We start from the raw sequence: 27,939 nt of genomic DNA, 5'->3' as shown, positions 1-27,939 counted from the left end.
GTGAAAGTGGCCTATCTAAACAAAATAAAACACTATAAACTAGACAGAGATCAATTATGTAAATTCTACATTTTAAATGTTATTTGTATAGTTGTATACATAAGACAAAATAAGCTATGAGAGTGATAATATATTTTTTTAATTAAAACCAAGATTAATATGTCTTACTTTACAGAAAGCTTGTTTCAAATAACATATACAGAGTGAACTCAATTACAGATTCTACTGAACACTTCATAGAACTATGGGCATGTGTGCACTGTGTGGTGGTGTGATGGAGTTTACTGTAAAGCTTAACCATAACAAATAATTTTACACTGGTTTAAATAACACAAAAGAGGAAAAGCATAGAAGTTCATCCTAAAGTAATCATTCATACAGTAAACTACATTTGTATTACATAAATCAGATTTTTTTTCAGGCACAACAAATACCAGTACTGCACAGCGCAGTGGAAATAACAAACTCTATTATGGGAAAAGTGTGATTCACATTATGACAAACTTTGAAGGGGAGAGAAAATCTTGTGTCTGAAGGAACACAACCTGCCGTCTGTCACAACCTGCCGTCTGTCGAGACAGGTGACGGACGGGAAGAAAACTCAATGAAAATATCATGTCATTATCTATGCTATTTTTGACACAAGAAAAGAAAAGTGTGCCTTTTAGATAAATCATGATAGAAATCACTTTCATGTGTGACCGTAATTGACTACTTCAATTTTCTGTCATTCTTGCCCTATTTATAAATGCATTGTGGTGATGGACAGTTTTCCTCTAAAGAGCAAAGTAAAACAGAAGAACCGTTTCAGGTGGAGTGGGTCACATTTTTAGGACCCAGAATGTGACATAGGAATAAGGATAAGAGACAAACAGACAGATAAAAAGACAACAAAAAATGTAATAGAATAGGTCACTGATAACATTAAAACTGATATGCGACATTTCGTCTTTGAAAGCTGCACAGATTAAAGACAGCAATTGTCCTCTAGACATCATTATAGAAACAAAAGTACTGGTTAACAAATGAAGTTATATAACCATTAGTAGAGTCAAGGAAACAAAATATATATTTTTTCAAAAAATAAAATTTCAATACAAGATATTTTCTAAAACATCCAACAATTGCATGAATGGGTGAACATACTGCATGAATGGGTGTCCACATTTCAACATCCATGGCTTTTACAAATATATTGTAGCTACAGGTAAAACAAATGGTAAAATGTCATTTAAAGAAAACCATGTTTTTAGTTTTTGACACCATTGTGTGCAACCTCAAACTTCTAAAATCTTCACGGCAATAAGACTAGACGAGTCCTGCAGAAGGTGTGTGAGAAACGGTGTCAAAACTGTAGTACACCATCACAATGTGGGCAGAGAATAACCAATGGATGATGTCAATAAAAAGAAAAAAGAGGATAAAATAAAATAAAAAATCCCAATGAGCTCATACAGAAAGTCCCGTCTGCCACAACACTTCACATGGGGGAGGCCACGTCAGAGCTCAGCTCCATGTCCAAAGTGAGGGAATCTGGGGGGACACAAGAAGATATAGAGCCTAAAATTAGTTCAACTGAAAGCATTTTCTTATATACAGATGTGCGTGTGTGTGTGTGTGTGTGTGTGCGTGTGTGTGTGTGTGTATCAGGACAACTGGATTTGACTCACCCAAATGTCCAGGATTGGTCTCGGTCTCATTATGCATCAGAGAGTCCAGAGTGCGAGGGGACATGGGGAACAGGTCACTGGTGTTACCGGAGTTGGTGCTGAAACAGAACACCACAAGTTAAACATAAATCACATGAGGAAGGTATCACAAACAAACACAATCCACAGGACCGAACATTAACACACACACATTACATGGTATCACACAGACGGCAAAACCCTGATTAGATCTCTGTCCGTTTTACCACAAACGATGGGCTAAACTGTCAGTGTGCTCATGTGAGTCAGCAGTCATCATCACAAACACGTACGGGAGGCATGTCAGCATGCTCCATATCATTACACACAGCATTTCAGACGTCAATACACAGTACATAAAGGAGTAGGGACTGGGTTAGATTAGTGAAAGTCAATGACGTTAATATTGCAGACAATATTAGCCATAGTGTGTCAATGTGCAAGTTCTCAGGTCAACTATGAATAATGGATGAGATGACAGTCGCAGTGAGAAAGGGGGATAGGAGTGAGTGTGTTTGTGTTAGAAGAAGAGATATTATAGCCCTAACGAATATGTGACACGGTCTAGTGTTGAGTGGAGTTGAGAGCATGAAGTTGGTTGAGAGGCAACAGTTTGAGGAAGCCCTGGATTCCTACAGATCTGAGGTGTGGGGTCATTTAGGTTCTGGCATTGAATACAATGATGAGGGAACTAAAACAGTAAACAGAAATATTGCTTTCTGCAAGCATTGCTTAATGCATGTCAGATATGCACATGTGTATATGCGCTCTCGCCTTGCTGCAGAGAATGTCGACAAGCTTATCTTTTTACAGAAGAACCTCACAATATAAGGAATAGATAGCTGATATCTAATTGATGTTGCACTTTACATCCTGAACTATAGCCTATGCTGAAGTAAGGATATGTTTATTTAAAATAGGCAGTGCAAATTTTTAATTTGTTTGCCCCCAGAATGTATATGGGCTACCAGCTGTCAAGGCTAATGTGCACTTTTACTTTTTCCTCTCCTGTACCAGTAGTCAAGGCTAAGAGGCACTTTTATAAGTGTATATTTTATTACATTTGAAAGTGTTTTTTGTTTATATATATACATATTCATATTTTTAAATATTATTCAATATACCAGTCATATTCTGGAATGTGTCTGAATGTTAAAGTTCCATAAGTATAAGCAAAATAAAGTAAAGTAATAGTTTGTAAATAAATAATAGCATTTCTTTTCTCCTTATGCACAAAACACATACCAAAACAGGTACCAAAACCGAAATGAAACAGTCACCCAAAAACCGAGGTCCGTGGGCCAACTGAACCGTTGCACCCCTACTAAGCACATTGACACAAACAGGCTGAATTTGTTAGTTTGACTGTTAATGACAAGTCGTTTTCTACACATCTTATTAGGTTAGAACAGGTTAGTGAGTAGACATGTCTAGAATGAAGGACAGAAGAGAATCCTCTCTACACCCCTACACCCCTCACCAACAATTGCTTAAACATTAAATTATACATTTCAAATGTCAAATGGTAAAAAAGAAAAAAGAGGTATCGTTATTCTCATATGAACCCCTTATTAACTATTGAATTGTCTAGATTGACTATTGCTAAGGACCGATGTCAATGTGTTTTGATGTTAATCTGCACTGAGGGAAATTCTGCTAATGACAACCTCAGTCCAGAACCCATCGATCCAGGGTTGTGGTCTTCCCTCTTCTTCACAACATGGCTGTCAAGTCAGCGCAGATAAATACTGTCATCAAGCTGTAAACAGAGCCAGTTTTGACTGTTTCCAATGCAGTCGACAAGGACACTAATATTTAGGTCTACAGAATTGATTGATCTACGGAGGATATGATGATTGGGAGAGGGAGGCATTCCTAAACATGATGAAAAAAAACGAATGAATGAAACACCAATCAAAATGGCAGGAAGATGCTCTAGTGTTAAAACCAAGGAGAGTGGCAGTGAATTAGAAACAAAATGGGGAGGGGTGGGTCTAGATACAGCAGGTGGGGGTGGGCGGGGCAACTATTCCATCCCTTTTCCTAGCCACCCCCACACAGACAAACAAAGAGAAACAAACAAACATTTAGCCCTACATGCCACCGTCCCCAACCGCATACCCTGCAAACGCGTTCCCAAGCAGATCGCTGTCCGGAAAGTCCATGAACACGGAGGGACACCTATGGAGACAGGTCAGGTTCTCACTGAGCAAACCTCTCAACGCCATCATCATCATCACCACCACCACGACCCCTGGCTCAGTGTGGACACAACCCTCTGTGATCCCTCTGCTCATCTCTCAATGTGATTCTTCATCTCTCTCTCACACACAAGTACTCTTTATACCACTCCAGCCATACACACACACTATGGACCTCGGTAGTACAGGACACACTCCACACTCTCCCTCTCTGATCGTCTACAAGTGGCTGGAGTCTCTGTGTCCACCCGTTCTCTTGGCATCAGTGTAGTGCGGCATTGTGTTGTACCTTTTAACCACCTCTTCTCTTTAGAAAGACGCTGCTGCCTACTCTTCCTGTTTATACAGTCCCAATGCTGATGCTGAATGTCTGAGTTTGTTGGTCTTAAGTTCTCTGGGTCCCACCCTTGTAACAAAGTAACACCCCCCCCCCCCTCCACAAGAAATCAACTTAAGGAGGTCGAGAAGGATTTCTAAGCTATTCATGAAATAAAATAAACTGGGTTTAAATGTAGTGCCATAGACGGGAAAGCATTTCAGTCACCCATGGACGTTCTTATTTTGATTAGTGGAGGTCATTGGGGACAAAAAATTATTCCCCTAAGTAGGAGGAACTTCAACAGCATGAAAACGTCTTGAAAAATAGATACTTACGGGGTTACGCAGATGAACTTGGTCTTTAAGTACGGTTGAGTGGCTGTTGGAATGAACAGAAACAGATCTTAATTCATATGAATGATGTGTATAGAGAGGAAAAACATCTCTATGGCCACCTCACTCTCCACAGTCTACAAATACCAACATTCTGACTAATATTGGGCACCAAGCACTCAGGTATTCCCGCATTTACCACAACATCCAGCTCTTTTTCTTATAAATGTGTTAAAAAGGAACATACTACTTAATGGATCTCCGAACTCAGCCTCTGGTGCCGCCTCCGGTCGGCAATACTTCCCAAAGGCTTCCTCCTTAGGGATTTCTGGGTAGAGGTAGACTAGCGGCGAGACCAGGATGTTGGTGGCATCCATGATCTTGTAACCCATAATGATCTCAGCAAACGACATGCTGTTGAGCTGCTGCTTGGTGTACGGCTCCACAGACTGGATCTGAGTCTTTCCTGGTGAGAGAGATGACATGACGTCACAAGAGCAATAATAGAGCCAAAACAATGTAATATGTAATGATACATGTTACAGGTTAATGCAAAAAGAGGAAATTACAGAAGGTCGACAGACAGACACACGCACGCACCCCCCAGTTGGAGAGCCTGGCCCCTCAGTCCAGAGTCCATTTCCTTACCACTGATGTCTTTCTCTACCCAGGTGAAGGTGATCCCTCCCTCCTTACTACTCTCACTGAAGCGCAGCAGGAAGGTCCCAGGGGGCTTAGGGCTCAGAATGGCCCTCTCCCTCTCCTTACTAATGAAGCCCAAGATATACCTGCAAGAACACAGAGGAGTAGAAAGGGACAGTGAGTCAATAAGACGCCACTAAACAAAAACAGACAACTAATTATCTCTTATATGTGTTGCATGTAATAACCTAGTCCAAAGTCCTGACGGTTCAATATCACTGTTCCCGTTAATTCTCATGTGAACTTAATGTCATGAACTCCCTCAAACTTGGATTCTGGCCAGCAGTTCCAGTAACACCACAGACTAGTTTTCGATTGTGTCCCAAGTCAGATCCAAACAGTAAACAGAAGATAACACAACCAGAGACTACTCCTCACCCTTCATTCCACAGTGCCAGGATATACTTCTTGACCAGGTCAATGATGTTGTCCAGCCACACCCAGAAAGAGAAACCTTTGCCAATCATGTTTTCCTGAAGGGACACAAGAACAAAGAGGAAGGAGTTAATTCCAACCGCTGAGGTTTAAGACAAGAGATCTGAGCATTGTACAATGGAGGGGGCTGGTGGGGTTGTGACCTACTTTGCAGAACTTGGCCCAAGTGATCTGGCACCCAGAGTAGTTGACACAAGGCCCTGGACAATGGACACAAACAAATTATATTAGTGTCGTACAGTCAGTCCCTTGTAAATAAATACAGGATCTGCCAACACACATGAACGTGGACTCTCAAACAGATAGGATGGTCTCTCACCTAGCAGTTTCTCAGCCAGTGTGGTGAGCTGCTCGATGGTTAGACCTCTCTTGGTGGTGGAGGAGAACTGCCAGCTCAGGACCTCTGCCACCTGGTCCCATGTACCCACTGGGGGCTTGGTGAAGAAGTTCACATTCTACATGACAGGAGAAAGGAGTGACAGATGAATCATTTACCTTTTTTACCCTTAAACATGGACTATTTCCAACAGACAGTCATTGCATTACACATAATTAATGTAATGAGTGTGATATCCGAAATAATGCAGGGGTGAGTTCTAGTTTCATACCGCAATGCCACTGGGTATTCCACCAGGGGGCGCTGCCTTACCTTGGGGTGGTTGGTGAGCATGTTGTACCACAGGATGGAGGCCCAGGCGTTGGGCATTTGGCAGATGTTGGAGATGACCACCACTGGCAGGGAGTGAGTCTAAACCACCAGAAAGACAGATCAAACAGGCTTAAACTGGACTCTTACTACATTATGGGCCGGTTTCACAGACATGGCTTAAGCCTAGTCCCAGACTAAAAAGCATCTTCAATGCAAATTTTACATTGACAGTGTGATTTAGTCCAGGACTAGGCTTAAGCCTTGTCTGTGAAACCCAATGGGCCCGTTTCACAAACAGGGTTTAAGCTTAATCCTGGACTAAATCACACTTTCAATGTAAAATCTCCATTGAAGATGCTTTTAAGTGTAGGATTAGGCTTAAGTCTTGTCTGTGAAACTGGCCCATTATCTTTCAATAGGGAAATACACAACAGTAACATTTTGTGTCCTGCTGTCACAAATGATAGATTTTGTTTGTTCCCATATCTTTTGATTGCTGTGAAAGAGCTTGGGCGGAAGGGAGAAAAACTGGTCATGTGTGAATGCGGATAGATACAGGCTGTGTTTGATTCCAAATGGAGACTAAAGTCATAATTAGTCACACAGCAGCACTTAAACTTCTTGCCTAAATGGCATCATTCGTTAAGAATGAAGTATTATGCTAACAATGATCTCACACAGAGTGTGCCAAATCATCTCACACAAACCCACATGGGCCTGTACAATCTGAATAAGATACACATCGAGCTAATTTCCCCTGAATTCTCTATGATTGTGTTAACAACCCTAACTAATGTGTTTTCACTTCAGCTTTTAGATCAACAGAGCTCTGCTGTTTTTAATCACTAGATTAAGATTCTTCCTGTGCTACAGCATGGCCGGAACATCTATGGTGCTGTCAAACAGAGGGAGGTAATGGTGTGGGTATAGGGTGGGTGGATGGTAGAGTCTGATTAGAGAGGGTTCACCCCTGGTCACGCTACACTGGCAAGGGGGGGGGTGAGAGTGGGCGGGATAATGGGGAAGATGACGACAATGAGAAACAGAAATCATGGACATGACCTCTGATAACCCCCTCATCACTATGCTGTGGGAAGAGCTAGGCTTAGAGAAGCTGTGAGTTGGCCTTAATATTTAGTAATTCAGGGCTTGACATTAAGCTTTTTCAGGTACTTGTCCTTCGGACAAGTGAACTTATCTTTTACTTGTCCGAGAGCTCAAGTTACTTGTCCAAATCCAAAGATTTTGAAAAAGCAATAATATGAATAATAATATATTATACTCTCACCGGCCACTTCATTAGGTACACCTTTTCAACTGCTTGTTAACGCAAATATCTAATCAGCCAATCATGTGGCAGCAACTCAATGCATTTAGGCATGTAGACATGGTCAAGACGATCTTCTGAAGTTCAAACCAGCATCAGAATGGGAAATAAAGGTGATTTAAGTGACTTTGAACCTGGCATGGTTGTTGGTGCCAGACGGGCTGTTGCGTGATATTATAGTGTCAATATGGACCAAAATCTCTGAGGAATGTTTCCAGCACCTTGTTGAATCTATGCCACAAAGAATTAAGGCAGTTCTGAAGGCAATAGAGGGGGTCCAACCCCAAGGTGTGCCTAATGAAGTGGCCAGTGAGTGTATGTGTATGCAAATAACACATTTGACTACTATTGATTTGATAATGATGTATCCTTAATTTTCAAATGTATTCAATATTTTGTAATTATTTAAAAACGTAACCCCTCTTAGATTAAGATTGGCCACAAAAGGGATGAATATCTAGGAATATTTACAAAAAATGTTTGTAACTATAGTCTCTCCCCAATGGAAGCAATCTTATTTGCTAGCTTTTGGATAGTAGCCTATCCTATATTCAAATTGAGAAATCTATCTTTAGTGTCATTCTGAAGTTCGTATTGCGATGTGCTGGTCTTAAAACTTCAAACCTAAAATATACGATCGCATCGAACTACATGAAAATAAGACATAGGCATTGAGAAGAAGCGAATATGCGCATGTTCACGTGAATGGCACTAGTGAATGGCACTAGTGACAGGAGACCCACAACACCATGGCTGCGTTCGTAAACTCGCTCTGGAATCTGATCAGCACTCATGGAATGCCTTTTGTCCAATCAAGTCTTTATGACGTTGAACGCAGTGTGCGCTCTGGCGCTCTGAGCGAATTTACGAACTATGACGATAACGATCTTACTATTCAGATCGGAAGGAGGAATTCATGTTTGCAGATATTAATACATATTGATTTCTTTTTTTGTTTTGACTTGTCCATCGGACAACTGCAGGAGGAAGTCCACTTGTCCGAACATAAAATGTACTTGTCCCGGACAAGCGGACAAGCCTTAATGTCGAGCCCTGTAATTACTCCTTTGCCCATTGATTCCCCATGTATGGTTGAGATAGTGTGTTCTTAAATATCTAATTTCCATCAATCACCTCTGATGCAGTAATAATCTTACTACTGGTACATGCAGGCGAGGGAGACCTTTTCTGCTAGATCAAACTCAGCACGGGATAGCAGAGAAAACCTGATGAAAAAAACTACAACAGCCAAACCTAGAGCCAGTGTTTCAGCACAGGCAGAAAAAGACAAACAACAAAAATTGCCTAAGCAAAGGCTCACCTCCAGGTCGATCTTCAGACCTTGATGGTAGACCTCTGTCTCAAAGGTGATGAGATGGAGCTCCTCTGTGACGATCAGGGAGGCCTGGTGGTAAATGAGGGTCAGTCAGACATGCACATCTCCACTACCAATGATATCATTACTATACTTTCTGTGAATACTGATGCATATAGCTTAATAAAATGTGTTGCTCACATCACTGTTGGTCCGGCCACCATTGCCACACCTCTGCTCCCTCAGGGTCTGAAATAGATAAAGACAGGTCATCAGTAAGGGCCAGTACAAAATAAGAAACAAGGTTAATCACTGTGAACTGACAAGCAAACTCTCTCGCTCACCAGGTGTTTGAATTCGGCCGACAGACTGCCGTTGTTGGACTCCTCCATGTTCATGACCTTGGTATTGGTGCCCAGGATGTTGAACTTTCGTGACCTAGGATGATCAGGAATATTAGTTAGTGTAGGTGATTCACTAGGCTCCATGGAAAAAGATTAAGCTTTTGAATCTATGAAAAGGTTCTACTGGTATAAAAAAATCACTTACCCTCGAATAGCAGCAACATCTCCAGATTCCCTGAAAACACATTTTCAAGTTAATTCACAAAGGCTTGAGTTCAGGGACAGTTTGGCATCTTCTACCTGGTCAAAGCACTTGGGGTTTATGCACACACCCATAGTTGGAGTGAATAATTGAATAAGGCATAATGGATATGACTGCGAAAATAAAATATTAGCCCATAACATGATGGTTTTGAAATTTGTGATGCTACAATGCGGGACATCTGTCATTGAGGGACAAATAGTCAAAATGCGGTGAGGTGTTCATCCAACTCTGTCTCCATCTTCTCCAGCTCTCTCTTTCGTGGTAAATGTAATCACTTTGTGTGGTGGTGCTTGTGGACAGAGGGGCCTGCTAGACTGTAGAACAGGTTTCTGTAGGTTGGGGTTGATATACTGACAACAATAAACAATGCTCTTGTGATCAGAGCTGTCAGAGGGGTCCATTCTGGGTCCATCAGCTGTAGTGTTATTGCTACAGGTCTCGGGTAAATCAAACAATAACTGATCCAGACCCGAGGGCTAGTTAAGATCTTTGACCCTCTCGGGTTCCGGGTTTTCTGATTCGGATGGACCCATGAAGACCTCTAATAAACATACCAAACTCACTTGTCAATACAAACTTTGATCTTCAGCTGGTAATTCAATTCCGGAAACTTCACCAGTAATCTGAAAAAAGGAAACATTTCTGGAATAAAGGACATTATAATAATACAAATAATAAAATAAACGTTTATATTGACTGGACACATTTAAGATGTAAAGTTTCTTCCTACCTGACTTTGTTGGTGAATTGCACACCGGTCTTGATGACCAGTGGTCTGTCTGGATGCATGGGCATACAAGGCTGCCTCTCTACCACAAAAGCACTGTAATTCCCAGGCCAGACAACAGGGGTTGCATTAGGGTTAGGGTTAGGAGTGGCCATCCCCAAGATTAAAGCATAACTTTTTCACAATCATTACTCAACTATCATGAAAATTACTGGATTATAGGGGTGTAATGGTACACATATTTGTTTTTAAAAAGTCAGTACAGTTCCTTCGATTGGTTCGCGTGTGTACCGAACGAATGCAGCGTTCTTTTACCCACTGCACTTTTTTGTGTGTTGAAGTAATCTCAGCCAGTACGCATGCGCACACACGCCAAAGAGAGATTGTTAGTAATTTAGCAGTCGTTATGGCGAACGCAGATAAACTAGAGGTTGAAGTTCCTCCAGCATCCCTTAGATCTCCTGTTTGGGAAAATGACGGGTTTCTCAGTTACCTACAATGATGATGGTCAAAGACAGGTGGATCAGACCAAAGCTATATGCCGGCATTGTTCAACTGCGATCGGGTATGCAGCTGGCTGTATGTCGAACTTGCTCACTCATTTGAGTCGGCATCAACCGAATGTGAACATCACAGGTACAAGAAAAAGGTGCTCCCCCATGGCATTTAAGCAGCCTCTCGCTAACAATTCAGACCGAGCCAAAGCAATAACAATCGCCATAGGTGTTTTATAGCAGCGGACCATACTCCGTTGTTGAGAACACAGGTTATAAAATGTTGAAAGTAATCAAGCCTTGTTACGTAGTTCCCTCGTCCGCATTTCAGCCAGAAAATCATACCAGCCTTTAAAACCAGCATCCTCACACTCAAAACTGTGCAAAAAACGTTGTTTATTGCGCGAGCTTTCGGTCATAGACCTTCTTCAGGCATACCCTGCCGATACCCTTACCGAAAACGTACTGAACCGTGACTTCAAAACCACGGTACGTAGCAAACCGACATTTTTGTGTACCATTACACCCCTGCTGGATTACATAAAAATCATGAGGAATATATATAAGTACAGCAGACCAAATATCGCATATCAAACTTTTTTCGAGCATCTAAATCTTGGGTAAACCCACCTCTTCATCAGGTTCCTAAAGAGGTCCACAATCTTCTCCTCCAGGACGGGTCGGTGCTGGATGATGGGATCCCCCTTGTAGGACACCTTCTGCTGTAGCTCCTCCAGCTTCTTGATCTGCTGGCGAATCTGAAGCTGGGACTCAGCCAGGGATGTGATCCTGATCAAAGAGGGAAAGGTTTACTCGATATCAGCCATCATGATGGTCCTGTAGCTACAAAGATTTGCCTGGTCTCTCTCAGAATTAGGGGTGGGCATCAATGATCGATGATCGATTAATTGATCGATAAGGTCTTGGTCGATCACAAAATATTTTGCTCGATAATCGTTAATATATACATTTATTTTTATTTTTTTTTATAATAATAATAATAATGGAAATGAGTTTGTCCACGTTATGTGTGCGAAATGAACTTTGCATTTGCCTTCGCATTGAATTTCGCAACGCAGTACGGCATGACGGAAGTTCCCGTACGTTAGTGTAAGGCGCTGCTGCTGACATCCCCATCGAAACCGAAGTTTGCACCTTTCTGAGGGAGCCTTCTGCGGACCTGAACTGCGACCCAACTGACTGGTGGAAATTAAACGAAAGAAGGTTTCCTCGGTTGGCCAAATTAGCGCGGACCTACCTCTGCATCCCCGCAACCTCGAGCGAGTGTTTTCTGCGGCTGGCCTAACTGTCACCAGATTGCGTTCGTCTCTCACCCCTGAACATGTTAACATGATCATCTTTTTGAACAAGAACCAGTAGGCCTGCCGCCTACAGTCTCTCGCTGGAGTTTAAATTTAAGTTAAGCTGGACGCTCTTAAGGACACTAACGTTTTCAGTCATCCTCCTATTTGTGAGTAACTGTTTTTTTACTGCTCCTATGGTGAGTTACTTATTTTCTATATTTTTATTTATAATGTAAAATGTGTTTTTAAGTTAAACAATTTAGGCTACTCACTGCCTTGTTTAAGAGGATTGTTATCTGACTGTAGTGTCTAGTTAATGTGAATGAATGAATGTGTGCATTGTGCAATTCTGCAATAGCAACACAAATAAAGTTTTTTCCCCAAGGAAAACATGCTTGTTATTTCTGCCCTAGTTTTTTTTTATTTATTTTTTTTTAATGAAAAAAAAGCTTATTGATTAATCGATAATTGATCGTTAATTCGTTACGATTATCGAAAAAAAAATGTTGATCGTTTGCCCAGCCCTACTCAGAATTGTATATTAGGGGAATGTGTGCTATGCGGTGAAGAGGGTGCAGGGAAAGGGATTTCCTTGGAGGAAGGGATAGTTACCATGTCTCCAGGCGGTCCAGGCAGATGTTAGGTGGCCCTCCGATGCAGGCGATCTGCTGCCTCCTCTTCCAGTCAGCCAGCTCATCGTCTGTCAGGTTCTTCTGCACAAAGTCCATTGCTGACAGCAGTCCTGCCATCTCTGTCACAATTTGCTAAAACAAAGACCCACAACACTTCAGCACTAATACAACCAAAGCACACTCAGGTAGACACTAAGGAGGGGTGATGGGGCCTACCCTCCTAAGCTGGTCCAGGGCACTCAACATCTGCTCCAGCTGAGACATCTTCTGCCTCGTTGCAGCTGCTTGACTGTTCCCATTCAGGTCCTGGGACAACTCTAAACAAATTAAAAGGAGTTGGATGGAGTTGTAATAATTCAGTTTCCAATAATGAGTTTGACCTTCAGAAACAGTAAGTTGTTTAGAGACCCATATCTTCATTAAAATCAGACCAATAGAAGTTGCTTAATGCCCCACTAGGATGAGAACCTTACCCCCTTGACTTTTCAATGTCTTGTAATTGAAATCAAAATCATCCTGGAGATTCTCAAGCATTTTCATCTTCTGTTCCATATCCTATGGCAAAAGGTAAGGGATAAAACAAATCAAACCAAGTATCGAATAAAATGGCACTTTGCAAGAGAGTCCAAGTCCTGGTGGCTCACCTGCACCCTCTTCCTGATGTCCTGTAGGTTGTGCTCCAGGATCTGCTGCTTCTCTGTCGTCACAGTCCCAGAGGGGTGGACTGCCTGGCCGTCCTACAGGACGGGGACATAGGAAAAAATAAAATAGATGTGTCAAGGACTGTTCCAACACTTCCAATCCAATAAACTGATGGCTGGTCTTAATGCTGAATCTGAGATGAGCTTGAGAAATACATGCGAATAACATTCCACATTTAAACTAGTGTGATAATTAGGGCTGGGTTCAAAAAATCGATTTCCCGATTCTGAATCGATCTTCATTGAATGAGCGATTATCGATTCATAAATCCCGAGATCGATCTTTCATGCATTTTCCTGCTTGCAGCTTCAACCCGCAACGAGATCTCGTGGCCAGATCTCACGCTACAAGAATTTATCATATCTCACGCAACGAGAGGTCTCAACACTGTAAAATCTAAAAACATGGCGATGGCAGGGACACTCAAGTCACCACCAGGCTTAAAGGCAGATGTCTGGGTGCATTTTGCATGTACAAATTATGGCGATAGAGATGAGCAGGACAAAAGCAAAGCCATATGCAAGCTGTGCGCAGTGGAGGTTAAATTTTGTGGAACCACTTATTGAGGCATCACCCTGACGTGAAACATGGAAAAGCGGATCCGAAACAAGCCTCGCTGATAAAGACGTTTGGTTGCAAATTACAATCAAATTCTCTGCGTGCCCAACAAATTACAGAGGCTGTAGCAAATGTTATTTGCAAGGATATACGCCCGTACAGCGTTGTCGAAAATGCTGGCTTTCGAAGCCTCGTCAGTGTACTAGAACCACGCTACGTGTTACCGACACGCAAACAGTTGAGTGAAGTGATAGTCCCAGACATGTCCGCGCAGGTGAAACGGGACATCGCAACTTCACTTCAGCCAGCAGAGAGTTGCCATAACGTGTGACAGCTGGACATCCAGAGCAATGGACTCGTACCTGACAATCACTTGCCACTTTATCAGCGAGGCTTGTTTCGGATCCGCTTTTCCATGTTTCACGTCAGGGTGATGCCTCAATAAGTGGTTCCGTAGATTTGTGATGTTTCCACAAACGTATTGTTACTACAGCATTTTAATAATCATTGATTTTCCAATTATGTTTATTCCTGAATAAAAGCAGTAATGAAGGGCTTTAGTTTCATGGACATTATGGTTTACAATGTGATTTTTTGTTCCCCAAAATACCCTAATCTATTGCACTATTTTCATTTGAGTTTTGCACATTTTTATTTTGTATATAACATATATATATTATGCAAATAAGCTATTGGAGACAGTCCTGAGGGATATGTGATGTCTTGTTTACCGATAGGCTATGTTTGTAGCCCCTTTATTTACACTGGCTGCAGTAAAGCATGTTAAAAAGCACTTTTTGTAGTGTCTGATTTAGCAAAATGTTGGTCAATGATGTTCATTTATGTTCCAATAAGAAGTACATTCATGTAACTGCTTTGGAGTCAATTCTTAATGTAAACATTGATATGTTTAACAATGCTACATGTTATAGGGTTCAATGAACCATTTATAGCATTAGTTCTGAGAATCTCTTCATATTCAAGGAAAATTGATATTGTAACTAAATCGAATCGGAATCTAATCGAATCGAATCGTGAATCGAATCGAATCGGGAGCTGTGAATCGGAATCGAATCGTTTTGGGAAATCAGTGGCGATACCCAGCCCTAGTGATAATTACTCTTCAGACCATGTATATGATGTGTTAGTTTTCCTACCTGTGTAGCTGTGGTGGCAGTCTGCAGCAGTCTCTGCTCCTCCCACAAACAGCGGGCCACGATGCGCGCAATCTCCATGGGCTTCTCCAGGTACTTGCTCTGCAGGTGCTGCTTGATCCTGCGCAAGTTGTGCTGGTAAAGCACATTGTTTTCTTGCAGGAAGCGGCTGTACTGCTGGTCTATCTCCCCGAGGAGGTTGTGGAAAACCAGTGTGGCATGAGACTCCTTATTAGCAGCATAGGCCCTGTAACAATAACGTTTTTTTCAGGATTATACCTACTTAACAGGATATCTTCATTTTACAAACTACTATGTAAAATGTATCTTCATACACAATAGCTCAAGTAGGACAAAGATGTAAGCATTTAGGGAACATGGAAGTTTGGTAACTGAAATAGATTTTCCGGGCACAGCTGTAAACATGTCTTTGAGATAGACTGCCAAGTCTGCCAATACTGGCATGTGGCCTGCCAGATTCTTAAACATGACTAATACAATACACATTATTACACATGATCAAATCCAGCTGGTAGGTTGTGGTGTTAGCTGCAATGTTATTGTTGGAGTGCAAGTAGTTCAGGGTACATTAGATAATGTCAGTAGGAGAAAAAAACTGGTAACTGGTACTGATGACAAAGGCAGTTATTCTGCGTCATGGTGTGATTCCACACAAAATGTAATAAACCTGAGCAAATGACATATTTTCTCTAATTAGAAAAAATGTGATGAGCCTGCACAAAATAAGGCCTGATGTAAAACACTGTACATTTTGGCATAACATTTGCGTCAGTCCTCCTAGTACCTACCAATCCTGGCTCTCGATCCAGGGGGCGAGGAACTGTCGGAGCTCCATTGGGAAGCTGTCACTGTAGAGGTGGTACAGCTGCTCCAGGTACCTGGTCTCCAGCTGCTGTAACTGGTTCCACTGGGCCATCCTGACTGGCGCCTCCTCAACCCTACACAGACAATGGGTGGGGTTGACATCATCACAAAAGAAGCACTGAACACTATCAATAGTGAACAGAAACCAATAGAGGTAGGAACAATGTGGATATTTTCTACTAGTACATTGATCATCAGTGACTTTGTTATAATGGCACAGTAACTTCAACGTGAAACAGCACAGCGAACATCCGCTCTCACAGGAAACCCTAAAAGCCAGGGAGACAAACTATGACAGCACCTCAGCTTCCTAATAAGCAATGTAGCATCCTGTTCAGCTAAACACAGTCTCCACCGAGTCAAATCAACACTTGCCGGTCAAACGAAAGGATTTTGTGGACTTCCGCCAAGACCTTTCATACTTAGTAAGGATTTAGTAAACTAAAACAATTTCCAAAACTGCCCACATCATCGACCTATTGAACGGCCAACCATTCGTCATGTTTCCGTTGTTTTATACAAACAATTGAATTATGTGCATGGTTTGTAAACAATTCAGCTATACTCACTGTGTACTAGGCCAAAATGAAGGCTGATCAACTTTCTATTCATGACACACTGACAAAAGACTGATTACAAGTAATAGAGATATGAGTCTCCTCATCCCGAACCCCAGGGGATGCAGCCAACTGCCAACATCTGCCACCCATCTCCTCTTACTGTACCAGCAGAACATACTGTTCCCTAATGATTCCTACATCCCAACAATGAAAATAATGACTATGAATACACTTTCAATTCTCTGGACTTGATGCTCCTTAGTCATCAAACATCTTCCTTAGTCCTTATCAAATGATGTATCATGTCGACAATAGCTTGCTAGGTATTAGGGATTTTGTGAAGGGAGAAAAGAAAATTAAAACATTCAAAAACGTTTTCTACTCAGTATTTCACTATGTCACACTATACAGTTGCATTCTGTGTCCTCACCAGTGGGTTATCTGATTGCTTAACTGAACACTCAACCAACAGATCATAGAAAATGTTATGTGAAACATGCTCAAACTTAATTGTACCATTCAGCAGGTGAAATCAGTGTTTCCCTCAGATTTGCCCTTTAGCAGGGTGTAAGGTTGCCATTACCAACAGTAGTTGGTATGCAAGCCAAAAAGCAGATCCTGCCTGCCTATTCAATGCCAGGGGAAACACTGGGTGAAACATAAGATGAAAAGTACTTGTGACCAAAAACTATTTGTGCTGTCAATTTAATGCTTATGAATCCTGATATACTTTGCCTCTACGTGTTAGGGCTAGGGTCAGTTACTCTGTCCACTCCCTACCAAATTTGTATAAGAGACTTCCTTTCTGAATAATGTCATTCTCTCACCATTTCTCTATTCCTATACTATACTGAATGTAACATAACGTAACATACTTTAACAGGTGCATCTTCCTGGTATGAGGAAGGCAAAACTAGAATGCAGGCCTAGACCACAGAGCAGCTGAGTCATTATCATGTGTTAAACTGTCACATTTAGATACCATCACTTGTACTCTTTTTCAACTTCCTCCTCATGGAGTTTCTGAGTTAGTAGGGTTCAATTAACCATGTTGCTGGGCAACACTTAATAGGATCAATGATAATGGCACAATTTCCTTGCCCAACCTGACCCTTGATAACCCTGATGACAACCTTCAATCAGGTTATCGCCATTGCCATCATTTGGCAACAATTTCCAATGGGGTTTAGCGTTAGGGATGGGTCAGAATATTGATTATTTGTTCCCCAGGGTCAAAGCCAATTTTTTACATTTGGACTGTTAAGATTTTTTTGGACAGAACTAAAGCTCTTTTTGTAGCACTAGTCTATTTGTTTTTTTAAATCATTATTAGTCTAATCATGCACAGAAAAACAATATACACAAGCATAAATATAGGCCTAGTTGTAGCCTAACCGGCAAGTTGTCATTTTGTAAATAAAAAGAAGGCTTAAACCTACGCCTAGTTTAGAATAGCCTACAAACATAACAGTGTGGCAGTAATATAAAGTGTGTGAGACAGATGGTCACACATGCCATCTGCAATCTGTGCAATGATAAAATACCTTGTGGGGGAGCTATGGTAAAATCCTTCAACACAACCAATAAGGCACTTAATTTAATCTCATTTAACTGCACATTGTGTAAGTTAGTTAGTTTCCAGAGTGCATTCTGTTGGAATAGGCCAACAATGTCGAAGACCCGCAAAAGCCCCGCAAAGCTTGACAAATTAAATTGTTGGATAGCAATAGCTTAATTTGAGCTCTCTCCTTCGGGGCCACCTGTGAAAGAAGGTGGCAGTCATGCCACGGCAAACTCTGATGTTCCGTTGCCTCTGGATAGTCGTTATGGCCGAGAGTTTATTCTCATCTATGCGATGCTATGCGAAGTGCATCAACAATGTTCTCCACCGTTGTGGTTTTCTGGAAAAAAGCTAGTCTGTAGGGATTTTAACTGAGGTTTCCAGTTGGGTGTGACAAAGTGGACAGTTAACGGAATGTAGGCTATGGTCTCAGGTTAACTGATGACCACATATCCGTTTTCAGCGAATAGCTGTCTGAGCCCGACAGCAGCACTTGATACAGACAAATATCCCACCCGTGCAGCTGTTAGCCTAATGGGTGTTTCAGTTTGAGGTGTGAGTGTAGATTACTCACCTGGCCAACATTTTTTTCATGCAAATCATTGCAAAGAACCTAGTCCAAATCTGCAGGCTCTCCTTTGTCATCAGTTCAGAGCCTGAAATGCTGCCATCAGGAGTGGCATTTTTGGGGGGACCAAGTCATTAGCGCTTAGGTGGAAGATCGTGCATCACATGCAGCACCCCAAAAGTTACACTCCTGAAGGTGTAATATTGTAATTAATTCCATGCTGGCAGCGCCGCTGTTACACATTGTGAATTGACACAGCGCTTAATTTGGCAGTTTGATAGATAGTGGAGCAGAAATGTTGTGATGATATTGAAAAGCACACAATGGGCGTTTTCAAATCCCATGGGATATTGTATTACTGTTAGGCTATACCGCCCAACCCTAATTTCCAATCATTGTGAAGGCCTTCCTGTATCCAACACACACAACAGAACAAGATAAGGGGGGTTGGTCAGTGGACCAATTAATTACACAAAAATTAATAGAGAAAGGTTGTCTCTAGCTGCAGCAATGCTCTAGCTCTCAGTTGGTCACAATGTGGGTTGGAATGCACATGATAGAGATCCATGGAGACACTGGACTCAGGCTTATTAACACAGCTGTGGCAACATGCACAAAGACCTTGTCTGCCCTGCTGTAGCAAGGAGATATTTACTTTCACAGAGCATGTTTCTAATATGGTATAACATTTAGACATGCTTAATCAGTGCTTCTGCAACCTCTTGGGGTTAAAAAAAGATTGCATTTGTTTTTTGACCATGAAGAGAATGTGGTATCTGACTTTCGAATAATTTATCTTGTACACCACATTTAATGTTATGCCAGCTGAACACACAAGATACAAGACTCTCTCAGTCTATGCCTACTACTCAGATAAGGTGTGTCTTGTGCTGAACTTGTGTTTTTAAAACTGTATTGGTTTCTGAAATGTATAGCCTTCCACTCTATCATCACCACACTAGTTTGATTGCAACCCCTCAGCCCACTCAAATGGAGGAAGTATTGAATACATCTCTTCTCTACATCCCAGCAAGAAACTGTTGCCTACACATCAGTAAAGACTGATATGGTGTTTCTGATCGTTTTTCCAGATTTTCAGCCTAATAATGGTTTCCTTGACTTTTATTGACACCTCTTTGGTCCTCATATTGACAAACATCTATAGCAGATTCCAAATGTAAACACAAATGCAAAGCCTAGAATAAATAATACATTGACAGCTCTCTTGCCTGCACAAATGATGTGACAGAACCCACCTGACTAACCAGAAATCCATGTCAAGCCAATTGTCCCATTACTTTTTGTGCCCTGACATAGGGTGACTAGGCTATATATAAAAAGCGTTTTGTTCATTTCTAAATAGTGAAATTAATACAAATGCCATCAAATAAAAGTAAACAAATATCTACTATGTTAGACTCATAGAAGGCTAATTGTTTGATTTTAAATCCAAACGGCGTATAGAGGCAAAAGAAGAAAAAATGTTTCACTCTCCTATTTCAGGCCAGAGGCCACAGTGGCCTCTGTATAGTGCGGCACTGTATACTGTCTATAGGAATAACACCTCTTTATATGTGGACTGGCATGTATAGTAGGCTGGCACTGTTTGTGGTTCTATAGAAGTGAAAGTGAGATGAACAATGGATTGACTATATACACACAGCGCACAGTCTATACAAGGAAGAGATTCCTGGAAAAAAGATGAGAATTTCCTGGAGCAGTGTCAATAGAGCATGGAACCAGATAACACACATTAATCATGCAGTTTATGGTCACTCAGCAATGCTATGTAAAGACACAACCTATGACTGCATACATCTATGGTTAGATCAAATACTATGATCAAACTATTGACTCAAATGGTAGGTTAGTGTCCATTAGCCTCCAGGTTAGTGTCCATTAGCCTAGGCCTATGTAGTGTAGTTTTTCAAAAGGGTGCCACAATACTTCAAAGTATGTCACGTTCTGAGAGTGAAACTAATGTCTACGGGTGACACGTTAGGAGAAAGATCAGCAAGGATTTAGGATCAGGCTGCGGTGAAATCTGAGCCAAAAAGAAGAGGATTCCCCCCCCAGCACTCAGGCCAGACATGGAGGGCACGGGAGGACCCTCTGTCGGCACCGTTAGAATGGGCGTGACATGATGTCAGCAAATGGCCACGACCTGCACCATCGTCTACATTAGCTTAGAGTCTAGACTTAGAGCATCCTGAGTGTTTGTCATTACGTGACGTTAGAATTATAAGGTTCTATCTCCATTTTGGTCAAAATTTAGTTTTTTACATAATCTGATCCAGTAGGTGTTTATTAATGCCTGTGTGGTGTTATTTTCAAATGTTGAGTTAGTAATTAATAAAAGACAAAGGTTCCATCTCACAAAACATAATGGAATGTAAAAACTTTGACGCTCGATATCTCTGAACTGCCCTAAACGGAGATAGAACCTTATCATTCTAAGCTCACGATTAGTTGACAAACACTCGACTTAGAGCAGACTTAGAGCATCCTGAGTGTTTGTCATTTAGTTGACCAACACTTTCACATGGCATTATTATAAACCTGTGGACTAAGCAAACTGATAATAATGGCAAGACAGTTTTAGGTCGGTTTGTTGTAAGTCGCTTGGATAAAGGCGTCTGCCCAAAATGTAGAGGTAATGTAAATGACAGTGGAAAACAAATATGAATGGATAAACAGAACTATACATGTAGTGATTCGATGTAGAACATGTGAGGAAAAAAGCTGTAAACAACAATTATGTCCACAACCGGCAGCAGCCTTGGCCTTGGGCTCGACAGAATCACTTGAAGTCATTTATGTGACGTGACGTAGCCAGATACTTCTTGGGTGGAATCCACCAAATAATGTCCTGTTGATACATTGTTGATACATTGTTGATACATTGGTGAGCCTGCCAAGCTTCCACACGTGAGACGGTGCCAGAATGTAACACTTCTTGGGATTCGGAACTATGCTAACTAACTATGCTATCTAAAATCTACAGTAGACCCATTTTGCTCCCACACACAATTGTGCAACCACGACCCAAGCTTGGTGTACCGTCTACTTACCCTTTTCTTTTCAGGAAAGTGTGTCAGTCAAAATGTAGTTGTCAAATCGTTCAACAGACAGCTCGAAACCACACGCACAGCGATGATCTTTAGAAGGTATAAATGTATCACACAAAGGTAAATAATGGAAAATACGTGAAACAAATTGTTGGCTATTCTTCACACCCGAAACTACTCCTGAATATCGCAGCACAAAAACAGACCTCAACCACGACAGTGCAGCCAGAAAAAAAACTTCAGTGAATAATTGATTGATGTGAAAAAGATGCAATCGAAGGCGAGAACCAACCGTTATCCAATCATAGTGTAGTATATTGCATAGAGGCGGGTCTACGGCCAAAGGAAGGTTGTGCGTGTCGTGTTTATTGCTCCCGCAAAAGGCTATTCAATTTCGTACACACTCCCCCCGGTGGTGCAAAAACATCCATACAAGTGGATGACATTGCGGAGGGAGGAAGTATCACTCAGGGGGAAAGCCAGGCTGGAAGTCATCTGAATTACTGGCAGTGTTTACGTCATCAGAAGTTTAATAAGACGAAACGTGAACAGCATTGATATTTATTTCTTACCTAATTTAATAAATGTAACATGTTCTAACCGAGCTACGCTAGAGTAGCCCAACCGATCAATTTGTTATATACGTAAATAGTCAACCACTAGCCATTATCATCGTCATCATCATCATCATCGTCATCTTCATCATCATCATCATCATCATTATCATCATCATCATCATCATCATCACCTTCTTCTTTTTCTTCTTCTTCTTCTTCTTCTTCAACACCTTCATAATTGTCATCGTTATCATCATTCATTACCACCATAAGTAATAACAATATGAGTTCTAACTATGCCATCCATTTACTTCCCTCACTAGTTCCCCTCACACCTTTGCTGCTGACCCCCTTGCTTGGCTTGTGTTTTGTACACTTGTATGCAAAAAAAAGAAGAAGAAGAAAAAAGGAATCTTCTTCTAGCATTGTGACCGCCAATGGCCCCTTGTCCTAGCATAGATTTTATTTTCTTATGATGACTGATATGTTCTTGTTGTATGTCGCTTTGGATAAAAGCATCTGCTAAATATCAAAAATGTAAATGTAAATGTAATTTAAACTGATCATACACCATGAAACAAAATAGCTTGATAAAACAACACAAAAGTCCAGTAGCCTAACATACCGTACACAATATTCACCAGGTCAATGTCATCCTATTTTTTTTTTTTGTCAATTCCTACTTTTAGTGATCATGGTGGAAGGTTATCGTACTTCAGACTCAGACCTAGCGGATCCCTGCCAGGTGCCCTGCAGTTTATTTGTGAAAGTAACTGATCGAGACAAACAAGACATTGCACATGTTGACTCGTTTATTTTTGTTAGCCTATAAAACTTACTCTTTGGAGCATGACTCTTCCCATAATATTCCAAGGTCTACTTTGTCTGTAGATTTCTGGCAACATTGGGGTGGAGAGTAGCCTTGAGTTTAGTGCAATGGGTCAGTTACTTGAGAGTTGTCACAATGCTTACAGTCATTTGTAAATCAGGAAATGCCAGAACACAAAGTGAGCATGAGAGAGGGGTTGACCTCTGGGGCTCAAAGGTCCCGTAATGCATGAAAAAGAGTGCCGGGGTGTCAAAAACTGAGGTAGGATCCGGCACAAATTAAGCATTGGGTTGCTGGTTCTATTCCCCAGGCTGATGGAAGAAATCTATAATAGGACATTAGTGGGCAGCTGGATGGTGCAGTTAGCATTTGTTAGCACTTAAGTCCTGCACTACTATGGCCAACTCTGTGCTGCTCCCAGCCTGAAGTGTGTGTGTGTGTGTGTGTGTGTGTGTGTGTGTGTGTGTGTGTGTGTGTGTGTGTGTGTGTTTGACCATTGGACACTGTGGGACAGCAACACAGAAATTCAATTAAACAATGACAATATATTATATTAACCTGTAAGCTACTTATGTCATGAACTACCTGCTAATGACAATGAAACATTAACTAATGACCATGCGAAAAAACATTTTCAATAATAAATTAATGGTTCTACCATTTTCTCAGGGTGTCTAACAATTGTATGCAATCAGATGTGAGAAGTGCACTTCAACTTACATTATAATAACAGGTTCAACTGCATTGACACATTCAATCACACTGGAGTCTGGTGGAAAACAGTTAGCTTTTATTGATAAAAGTGGTTAAGCAAAAAGAGTCCTTAAATTTGACACAGTACAAGCAAGCTTCATTATTGGAATATGAAACACAGAGAGACAAATATGGGCGTTGCGGTTCAATGTAAACATGTTAGTGTTACATGTTCTCTCTACTTATACTCATAGTGTAAGCCTACATATCATGCAGTAATATGGCTAATCACTAAGTTTTAACTTAAACCTGTGTGAGACTACATGCTTGATAGACTATACAAAGTCACCTTTTCACTGCAAATAGAACCTGTCACACCTCACAACTCTTTTGAAAAAAACAAGACAAGGTGTGAATGATTTCCTCCATCAGCAGGGTGAATGGGGGGAAAATGGAGATGGAGGCCAACTCATCTTGTTTTAGTTTTTTTTTTTTAAAGTTGTTTGTGAGGTCACCAGACTTTGCAGGAATAACTTTGGTTGCCTTTTGAATGCATCATCTCTCACTGATGCAGCTCCACTCCTCCATCTTCCCCACCCTACCCCACCCCTACAAATGTACATTGCTCTCTCTCTTACACACACACACACACACACACACACACACACACACACGAACGCACGCAGGTTCACACACACACACACACACACACACACACACACACATACACACACACACAGTATTGGCTTGGGTTCTATCCCTCTCACTGTTCTCAGAGAAAGCACTCTCCTTAATCAGATTCCTGGCTCATTGATTATCCTAATGGTGTTCCACAGAGTCACGTCTCCCTACCCCCTCATCAAGGTTGGACACAGTGGAGCGACAGATCCTCTATCCTAGCCACACCTTGAGTCTCTAGGCATGTATTGTATTATTGGAAAGGAAAGCGAAAGCGACACTACAGCTTTCAGCATGCACTGTTGCCATTTTCACTTCATATCAAACATGAATCTGTTGTCATTACCGTAGATTCTTTATATTAGACCCTAAATGGTTTTTCAGATCCTACAACCATTGCTTCATTTTTCAAAGTAATTCAAATTGGCAGACAATTCGGTCCAGGAGCGACCATGTATTTCTTCCCTGGTTTCACTGCCATGCCATTCTCAATCCCTTACAGTTTGCTGGCGGCATTGGCTTAATTTGATAGCACTTAATAATGGCACTTTACATTTCCATGTGTCTCCGAGACTTTCATTAAACTTTAATCTGGCTCTGACATGCGCTGCAGTGGTTCCTATCTGATTTTTTTCTACCCACAATTACTACTGTAGGGTGATGTACTGTGATAGCTGTGACCATGGTGACAAATACAATAGTCGTCTCTTCCAGAGGTGCAGACTCCAGACAGCAGTAGCAGAACAACATGGCAGTCTAACACTGTGTGTGTGTGTGTGTGTGTGTGTGTGTGTGTGTGTGTGTGTGTGTGTGTGTGTGTGTCTGTGTCTGTGTCTGTGTCTGTGTCTGTGCCTGCATATATGGCAGGTATGTATGGAGAGCACAGGTAGAATTATTGTGGCACTGTGAGCATGCTTTTAAATATTGAAAGTTAGGAGTGACTAAGATTAAATATGTATGTTTGTGAATATACCATACAAGCATAAGGAAAATTAATGAGGAAAAAAAACAATGGCAAAAGGTAAATGCTAGATGGCATGACAGATGTTTGGATGTACGGTTCAAATTGAAATGACCTACACTAGCATCAGTGTCCAGCCCTTACAATAGGTAACCCTGGTTACACTGGAGCGAGAACTATATCCCAGATATCACAATAGTAGAACTTAGAACCTTGGCAAATCATCTCTCTACAACAAAATTCTGAATTCATTCAAGTCATCACTGATCCTCAATCTTTGTCTTTTTCCTTAATGATACCAAAACATATACCAAAACATACGACAACAATAACGTTGTCAGCTATTTGAAGATAAAATAATACATACAGTAATAGCAATTTTTACTATCAGTAGTTTTCGAGAATCTGTTGCTATAAGTAATGCAGTATAAGTAAATATTTTGGGTATTTCATAAGAACTTTACAAAGATTACCAAACAGTTCAGGAACTGAAACCTTTACTTGTATCCTTATCTTATGTATCAACATCATATCCTTTCATGACAAACTGCACACAAGACTGAGCACTTAAGCCCACAGTTTCAGTAGAAAGCTAAATGCTCTCTGGCAAAACTGCTCACATTTCTGTGGGCATCTCTTTGACAGATTTGTAAACTATTCAGTCAAGGAAAATACATTCAGTCAGTCCCCCCCCCCCCGTGTCTCTCCTCATGCACATAGAAACCATATTTTAAGGAAGTAATGTTCCACTACTCCTTAATCATCAAAACATAAATTCTCTGACATGCATCACATGACCAATAACCATCCAATCAGGTACAAATTGCCAACCTCCTCCCCAGAAACATTGCTACATTTCTTACATACAGTAGCAGTTATTGTACATCAAATCACAATAGCAAAGACTATGTATTCCCTTAGAATTGTGGCCATTTTATTTTATAAACCACACAATTATATCATCATTATCCCAGACGAGACCAATTAGGATATTCATGTGTAAAAGAAAATAAGACAAAAAAAACAAACATTTTGTTTTGTTTCAAAATGTAGCTTTTACTTTTCTATTCTGAAATCTAGATGAGCAAATATTACACTGAAGGTCATCTCTGTTGAATAGGAAACAAAGAAAAACAAACAAGACATTATCGATTGTGACGTCCAGAAAGTCCTTATCATGCGTTCTGTGTCATTGTCATCAAAATCTCCCTCTCCCTCACTCTTCCCTGTCTCCTCGTTCCTATATTGTATCATTCTTCCATTCCTGACCCTGACGTGGACTGATCTACTTGCTGCTTGTCTTCCTTGGGAGGTCTCTCTCCACCATGACCAGCTGTAAGTCCTCAGCCTCCTCCAGCAGAGCCTCCATCTCTGGGCTGTCTACGCTCACCAGCTCCCCCTCCTCCACCTCCACATGCAGATCCACCCCATCCTCCCCCTCCGGCAGGCCCTCATCCTCAGCCCCCTGCACCAGCTCCGTGCCCTGCACCACCTCCTCCTCCCCATCTCGGATCTTCTTCACATAGAAGGTGAAAGGCGGCACACGGTACACGGCCGTCTTGGAGCGGGCATAAACGGCATGGTCAGGGGTCAGGGACTTCGTCACCTTCTCTTTGGAGGTCTTGATCTTCTCCTTGCGCTCTGTGTTGGGGGTCATGCGGGTGCCCAGCTTGCCCATCTTTTTTTCCAGGGTGTGCTTGGTCTTCTCCAGGTTATCTCGGGTTTTCTGCCGGGTTTTTTCCAAGTTCTCGCGGGTTCTCTGCTTGGTCTTCTCCAGGTTTGCCTTGGTCTTCAGCTTGGTCTTCTCCATCTTCTCTTTGGAGAAGGCCTTCTTGAAGTTGTCCACACCCTGCTTGCTTGTGCGTTTGATGCGCTCCGCGCGGGACTCTTCGATAGTCTCCTCGATCTCTACTTCATCATCTGATGTGAGGCCGGTGTGCACCCCCTCGCCTCCCTCCTCACCAGCCAGCTCCGGGCCCCCCTCCTCACCCAAGCCCTCTGCCACCTTCTCTGTCTCCTTGGAAGACTTGGAGGCTTTAGGGGTCTTATTTTCATCCTGTGGAGACAAAGAGGGGAGATCGTATAAGGTCAGCAATTATGGAAAGTGTACACTAAAAATAGTGCAGTAAGTGCGTTGGCTGCAGTGATGAAGCCTACAAAGGATCCTGCATTGCAGTCAGCTGATACACATGGACAGCATTGAGTCACATTTAATGGATAAGCCATTACACATCAGTAATGAGATGAAGATAAGATGTCCCTTTTGTGATGTATTCATTGGAAACAATCTGTTCACAGCATATGATTCTTTCTTTAAAATATATATTCCAGTCGACTGCATAATAATAATGTTCCAGGGTGCTGCATGACTGACGTGATCGTGCAAGAGGAAATTAATTAATTTTAAATTCATATGAATTAGTCTTTATGG

The 27,939-nt window shown here is 41.5% G+C and overlaps 2 protein-coding genes across 4 annotated transcripts in view; both read right to left on the bottom strand.

Annotated features, from left to right (window-relative positions):
- Positions 1-128: 128 nt before the first annotated feature.
- Positions 129-21,989, bottom strand: stat3 (signal transducer and activator of transcription 3 (acute-phase response factor)). Of its 3 annotated transcripts, none has more exons than XM_080524341.1 (24): positions 21,794-21,989; positions 15,958-16,107; positions 15,152-15,395; positions 13,379-13,471; positions 13,208-13,289; positions 12,951-13,051; positions 12,715-12,866; positions 11,429-11,587; positions 10,308-10,400; positions 10,141-10,200; positions 9,518-9,547; positions 9,313-9,406; positions 9,170-9,217; positions 8,975-9,058; positions 6,327-6,425; positions 5,997-6,132; positions 5,825-5,877; positions 5,621-5,715; positions 5,189-5,328; positions 4,788-5,006; positions 4,544-4,586; positions 3,786-3,869; positions 1,671-1,768; positions 129-1,533 (listed from the first exon to the last, which is right to left on the bottom strand). In XM_080524341.1, exons 2-24 carry the CDS (start codon positions 16,083-16,085, stop codon positions 1,481-1,483), a joined length of 2,388 nt encoding a protein of 795 aa, XP_080380467.1. In that variant the 5' UTR covers positions 16,086-16,107; positions 21,794-21,989; the 3' UTR covers positions 129-1,480. The 3 variants fall into 3 exon arrangements, with proteins under 3 accessions (XP_080380467.1, XP_080380468.1, XP_080380469.1); XM_080524342.1 differs by having other exon boundaries at positions 3,810-3,869; XM_080524343.1 differs by lacking the exon at positions 3,786-3,869.
- A 4,804-nt stretch (positions 21,990-26,793) lies between these two features.
- Positions 26,794-27,939, bottom strand: part of cavin1a (caveolae associated protein 1a) — a gene marked incomplete at both ends in the record, with an annotated part of 20,172 nt that continues 19,026 nt past the window's right edge. Inside the window, one exon of the mRNA XM_080523346.1 lies at positions 26,794-27,564. Within this exon, the coding sequence (XP_080379472.1) occupies positions 26,794-27,564 (771 nt within the window). The remainder of the gene's footprint in view (positions 27,565-27,939) is intronic.

The sequence above is a fragment of the Nansenia antarctica genome, assembly GCF_963989245.1.
Source record: "Nansenia antarctica genome assembly, chromosome: 2".
In the NCBI taxonomy this organism is placed as follows: domain Eukaryota; kingdom Metazoa; phylum Chordata; class Actinopteri; order Argentiniformes; family Microstomatidae; genus Nansenia; species Nansenia antarctica.
The sequence above is the reverse complement of the archived record's forward strand: the minus strand, read 5'-3'. Positions and strand labels throughout refer to the sequence as shown.

Coding starts and splice junctions, on each gene's coding strand:
- stat3 (XM_080524341.1), bottom strand. CDS start 16,085: ATGGCCCAGTGGAACCAGTTACAGCAGCTGGAGACCAGGTACCTGGAG. Junction 10,401..11,428: donor TTTAGGAACCTGATGAAGAG/GTGGGTTTACCC, acceptor TGGGAATTACAG/TGCTTTTGTGGTAGAGAGGC. Junction 5,878..5,996: donor ACTGGCTGAGAAACTGCTAG/GTGAGAGACCAT, acceptor TCCATTGTCCAG/GGCCTTGTGTCAACTACTCT.